At 36.2% G+C, this 6,000-nt stretch overlaps 1 protein-coding gene across 2 annotated transcripts in view; it reads left to right on the top strand.

Annotated features, from left to right (window-relative positions):
• The window catches only part of PLD1 (phospholipase D1), a 288,369-nt gene extending 283,690 nt beyond the window's left edge, over positions 1-4,679 (top strand). The window contains exon 28 of one of the 2 annotated variants that reach the window (XM_055127575.1): positions 1,361-4,679. In XM_055127575.1, coding sequence (XP_054983550.1) covers positions 1,361-1,585 — 225 coding nt within the window. In that variant the 3' untranslated portion in view covers positions 1,586-4,679. The remainder of the gene's footprint in view (positions 1-1,360) is intronic. The other variant, XM_055127576.1, reaches the window with a different exon arrangement.
• Positions 4,680-6,000: the final 1,321 nt, after the last annotated feature.

The raw sequence follows: 6,000 nt of genomic DNA on the forward strand, positions 1-6,000 counted from the left end.
AACAGAGGCAAATGATAAAAAAAGTGAATGAAATCTGGGCTCAGTACGGCTCATCCAGTTGCTGGCTCTATAATTTTGTGTTCGTTGACTTGGTTTTCTGATCCTGGCTGTCTTTTCCTGTAAATTTTGTTAGGTAGTTATAAGGATAAAGAATAATCCACTAACTATAGTTAAAACAGTGAATAGTGACTGTTCCTATAATGAAGCTTATTAATAATGAGCACTCCTTTTGGTGAGAAACTCTAATTTTGGAAAGCCATCTTAAAACCAAGCTGTATTTATTAGGGTTACCAAATGCACCATCTGTTATGTTCTATCCATTGGTTATAACAAAGAGTATATAAGAATTAAGAATTGTCTAACAGTAGAAAGTTTAAGTCATAAAGGAGGCAGCTTTTCCTCATAGAAAATTCTCAACTGATGATTCAAAAATATTTAAAAAATAAAATTTAAAAAAACAAAAAAGAAAATTCTCAACTGAGACATGTTGACCATTTTTAGAAACTGGGTGTAATCTCATATTGGTTTCCAGAGTTCTTTACATTATGCTTACTTTCTAGTGAATCATGACTATTACATATATATTCATATACATAGAAAAGTCACTTCATATACATATATACACATATATGTATATATATATTATTTAAAATTGAGAACTCAAAGCCATGATCAAACATCATTTATATGATGTCTTCTAAAATACAATTTTAAAAATATAATACACAATCTTTTTTGCATCCTGGATTAGAGAGTAACATATAAGAAACATTGAGGGTCAATGATATAAGTCTGAACATGTACCTTATCTTTAATGTACCATATCTGGGCTATGAGAGTGGCATTGTAGTTGTATAGGCACACACTATTATTTTAAGAAATACATGTTGAAGTGTTAAGAAATAAAGCTTGATGATGTCCAAGTGCACCTTAATTAGCAAAATAAGTACATAGTTGATAACTATAGAAAAGGTATATTTGTTCAAAGTTAAAACAAAATACAAATTATGTATTTCCTCTTATATTCTCCCATGTCAGAGATGATTATTATCCAAGTAATTAATTTAATATGGTGTTACATCAGTAAAATTCCTTACCAAAGTTTTGACATTAACTGAGGTGGAATGGGGGTTAGTGACTTATGTATATAAGATAAAAAAAAAACACTTGATTTTTCAAATTAAATCTAGTAGTCTCTTTGTAGCAATAAAGAAATAACTTTTCCATCAGGTTTGTTCAGTGACATGAAACTAGTACATGTTTCATAAAAAACTTAAGTTTTGTCTCGGAACAAATATGCTTCCAAAAGGGGAACTGCTTTCTTTGAAACTTACCCATTTACTCTTCATGTTTTAATCAGGTATTCCGGTGCCTTCCCAATGATGAAGTCCACAATTTAATTCAGCTGAGAGACTTTATAAACAAGCCCATATTAGCAAAGGAAGATCCCATGAGAGCTGAGGAGGAACTGAAAAAGATTCGTGGGTTTTTGGTGCAATTTCCCTTTTATTTCTTGTCTGAAGAAAACCTACTACCTTCTGTTGGAACCAAAGAAGCCATGGTGCCTACTGAAGTTTGGACTTAAGAGTACATCTGTTTGCAAGCCAGGCCTACCATCGTGGAGAGTTCACTGTGCAGTAACTTTCTGGAGACCTCACAGCCCAAGCCAGCTTGGCGCACTCTTGCAACTGAACCATTGACCCTTTGGGTTTATTAGTAAGGGTCGCGACCTTGATGAAGAAAAGTCACTTCATAGCAGCAGGGCTTCATCATTCCTCCTTCCTAACCTTGTGAAGGTGGAGTTGCATTCTTATTTGGGGCATATATTCAACAACTTAAACATATTTTTGATTGTTATGTCTATATCAAATTTGTATGAGATTTAGGGACATAAAAGTGCATTTCCTCTGCTAACAAGAATTGATCTGTAACTGAGACATAATTTGCCAAATCTAAACCTCCTCATTCTTCTCTGACCTCATTCATACAGCTGATTTCTGCTGAACCTGCCCCCATGTCATAGTCTATACAAGCACTGTTTTATGTACTGTTTATTGACTTCGATGTTGTGATGTGGTTTCAAGATTCTTCAAGGTCACATGGAATGCCTCTGCCCATCTTGTCTTGAGGAAGTAGTGTTTACCCAAGGAAGGTGTGGGCATTATTGCTCTTCAGGGACTGAAATAATGGGCTAGAGTTTTGTGAGCAGAATGCCCCCCACCCCCCACCACACAAACACATGATAGGCACTTTGGATAACATTAACACTGTATATCATGACACCGTGGCACAACAGGAAGAAATTAAATGCGGTTATTGAGACAGATATTTCACTTTACCTTCAAAGGCATTGTCAAGATGTGCCCTTTTGATAGGGCCCAGCTGATCAAATTTGAAAATATGTGTGATATTTTATTATGCATTAACTGATAAAACTCTATGGTGTTGTTAGGGATCTGTTGCAGATAAGAAAAGGTGATTGCTATGGTCTTGTGAAATTTCCTGTCTCTTTGACTTGCTGGATTGATTGAAATTTGAGTTTCTGCATTTCAAAATCAAACCAGTGAATGCAATTTGCCTTTCAAGAGAATCAGACTTTGTAACTCCTACCAAGTTAATAAATAGTCTTACTCTTATTTGACATTCAGCTCTCCAGCTACATTATCTTCAAGAAAATTTAACTGATTGCAGAATACACATTACTTCACTTGCATTATTTAGTATACATTAACATTCCACCAGAGCTTCTAAAAAGGTGAGCATATTTATCAATTCACTTTATCCTATTGTCTGTAAATTGTTCTAGAAATGTGCTTTCTATATTGCGTCTTCACACACATTAGCTCCAGTTTTCTAAGATAAAGTATTCTTACAGCCTAAAGAGCTAATGTGGGTTCCCAGAATATCTGTGTCCATGAAACATGGTATAGACACAATGGTTGCATATCTATAAATTGTATGTACAGAATCTAAATTTTTGTTGTTCATCAAACAAGCTAGGACTCTACCCTTTTTTCACAGAGCTATGGTAAAGGGAAAGGTTAAACAAGACACCAGGCTGATGATCTGGGCTAGCAGGAGACAGAGATGATGTCATACCTACTAGAGTATGTTACAGCTAGGAAACATTTCACAAGTGACATGGGACCACAACACTGACAATGGAAATGAGTTCACACTTATTTATAAAAGGTGAAATGATTTCTCATGACAAAATGACTATTCTATAACAGTTACAAATAAGATGTTTAGTATACATGAAGGCTTAGATTAGCATTTAAAGTATTGCATTTATGTGAAATACCTACGGATATTTTTTATCTTATTTATAGAGATGTTTTAAGGCATAGAACAGTCAACAAACTGACTCTTGATTTAGTTCAAGATATTCCCATAAAAACATGAAAAGCGTAAGCCTGAAAAGATCCTTTTTCTTTAAAAAAAATTATTAATCCAACCTCTCACCCATGTTATGAATGAGGAAACTCAGTCCCAGGTTGGTTAAAGGAATGACATAACCTCACCAAACTTAGAGATGATGGGAGGAGGATGAGTAAAATTGCTGCTGTCCACTGCCTCTCCTTTGCCAGAAAGGAGGCTCTAAATGAATAGACTTCAGGCAGGATATCTGTAAGCTAGTTTGATACATTCAAATATTACATATTCATGTGCCAGTCCTCTACCCCTGCAGAATGTCAGCCTCAGAGGGCTATGACTGTTCTGTGTTTTGTTCACAGTGTATTTTCAGAGCCTGTAACAGTGTTTGGCACATAGGAGGCATTCCCTACCTGCTGGATGAATTTAAGCAAATTTAAAAGAGATCTGAGAAATAGTAAAAGCATGGAGCCAAATAGGAAACCTAATCATCGATTTCTAGGGCATTTTTCTTTTCTACTGCATCTTGTTAAGGGGGCGATGCTCATTTACAAAGATGAAAGGCTATAAGAATTGCCTGTATGGATATAATGGACAATTTGGTGCAATAAATGCTTGTTGCAAAAGCAGTGTACATTGTGCAGCATTCTGAAAAATCCACCTGGCAGGAAGATACAAGATGTACTGTCTGTTTTAATTACTTGCCATTCTGACACTGTTAATACCAATAGATGTTCAAATAAGTTATAATTAACATTATAATGTCAGATTTAAACTCTAAAATGCAAATGAATCAAAGCTATTATGAATCTGTTCAAAATTCAAATTGCTTATAATTGTTTGAAATGCCTATAAATGCTGTACCTGACACACTAATAATCTCTATAATAATGTTTGTTTTCAAGATGGAAAAAGTTCTGTGATTACAGGAAATGAAGGGTAGAAAGTGAGTGCTCATACTTGCAGATGGTCAAGCTTAGTGGCTGGCAGCTAATTGACTTGATGGACCTGGTGCAAGCGTTTGCTCTCTTGGATCCTGGTAACTGGATCCTGGGAACCAGCGAGATGTACTTCATGCTGATCTGTAATACATTACAGAGAGGGATGCAAGCCGATTATTAAATAATTGGGTGTCAAATTATAAAAAAAAAAACACATTGGTTTTATTGAGTATATTTTCCCCCTTCCCTTCCCTTTGTTGCTCCTATTTATATGACCAGTGGTCACCCATGCTTGTTTGTGGTGCTCACTCATATTCTGATTATAGTACTCGCCAAGAGTAATATACAATAAAGACGTCCACAGTGCTCACACGTCTTTAGTGCAAGTGTTTGGTTGTGGTATTCATACACTTCTTGCTGTGTTCGAGAGATCATATCTTTTGAAGCTTTGGAATTCCATATGGTAGAGCCTGAGTCAATGCTCAGCACTGATTGGTAGCACCAAGCATCAAACTCAATTGCAAGGCGGATGTCTTTATTCCTAAACTATATACAGGATACCCAGTGGTGCCCAGGCCTTATTCCTTATTCCTGGCTCAGAGATCACTCCTGGAAGTGCTCAGGGGACCATATGTGATGCCAGTGATTAGACTGAGTTTGGAGTAAGGAAAGTCTCTAATCCCTGTACTCCTGTACCCGTCTCCCCTCCTCCAATCTATGTTTGTTTGTTTTTTATCTTTTGGACCACACCTGGCTGTTCAGGGCTTACTCCTGGCTCTGTGCTCAAGGATCATGCCTGGTAGACTCAGGGGACTTACGGAGTGCCAAGAATCAAATACAGGTCAGTAGCATGCAAAGCAAGTACCTTAGAGCTGTAATACCTCCTTTGTCCCCTGATTTGATTTTAACGGCAGTTCGAGAAAATTGTTCACAGTTAAAAAATCATGGCCTCTTAACCTCTTATCTAATAATTTAGAAACTCTATATTGTGAGTTAACAGTCTTCTGGATGAAAACAAGCCAAAATTCACTGAAGATGTAAAACCACATGCAGAACAGATTTTGTAAGCAGCATGAAGAATTTGCCCTTCCTTCCATTCTTCTTATTCCTTAATCCTACGACTTCTTTCCCCAACCACAGTACCCCCTTATTATGCAAATCATTTTATAAAATAAGAAAAAATGCTTTATGAAAGAACAAAATTAGACCTCTACAACAACTCTTTAGTTTAATTTACAGTTCCAAGGGACTGGCAGCATACTTTTTTTAACGAGACAATCATTCTTGCTAACGTCCCTGATCTCTGGATACTTGAGCATGTTCAGATTCCTGTCACCATCAGCGGAAAGAGGAACTTTGATGTCTCCTCATCCCTCTCTACTCTCTCTTATATAAAATGAGTAAATTCTAAAGGATTTAAAGTGTGCTTAGAGAGACATTTTTAGATCCTACGAAGTTCCTCTGAAGCCAATTACTGGTTAGAGTTTGAAATAGGTATTGCCCTGACACTGGGCTTAGAAATTATTGAATCTAGAAATTCACTGGAAAAAAATGTATTAGCAACTTTCAAAGACTTGCAGATTAACAATGAATGGATACGTATTTTAATGGAGACATGCCCCTAATAGGAAACCTAATGCTGTTTAATTAACACGAGAAATTTTACTGTCTTGGACTTATAGTC

The sequence above is a fragment of the Sorex araneus genome, chromosome 2 (genome assembly GCF_027595985.1).
Source record: "Sorex araneus isolate mSorAra2 chromosome 2, mSorAra2.pri, whole genome shotgun sequence".
Classification (NCBI taxonomy): Eukaryota; Metazoa; Chordata; class Mammalia; order Eulipotyphla; family Soricidae; genus Sorex; species Sorex araneus.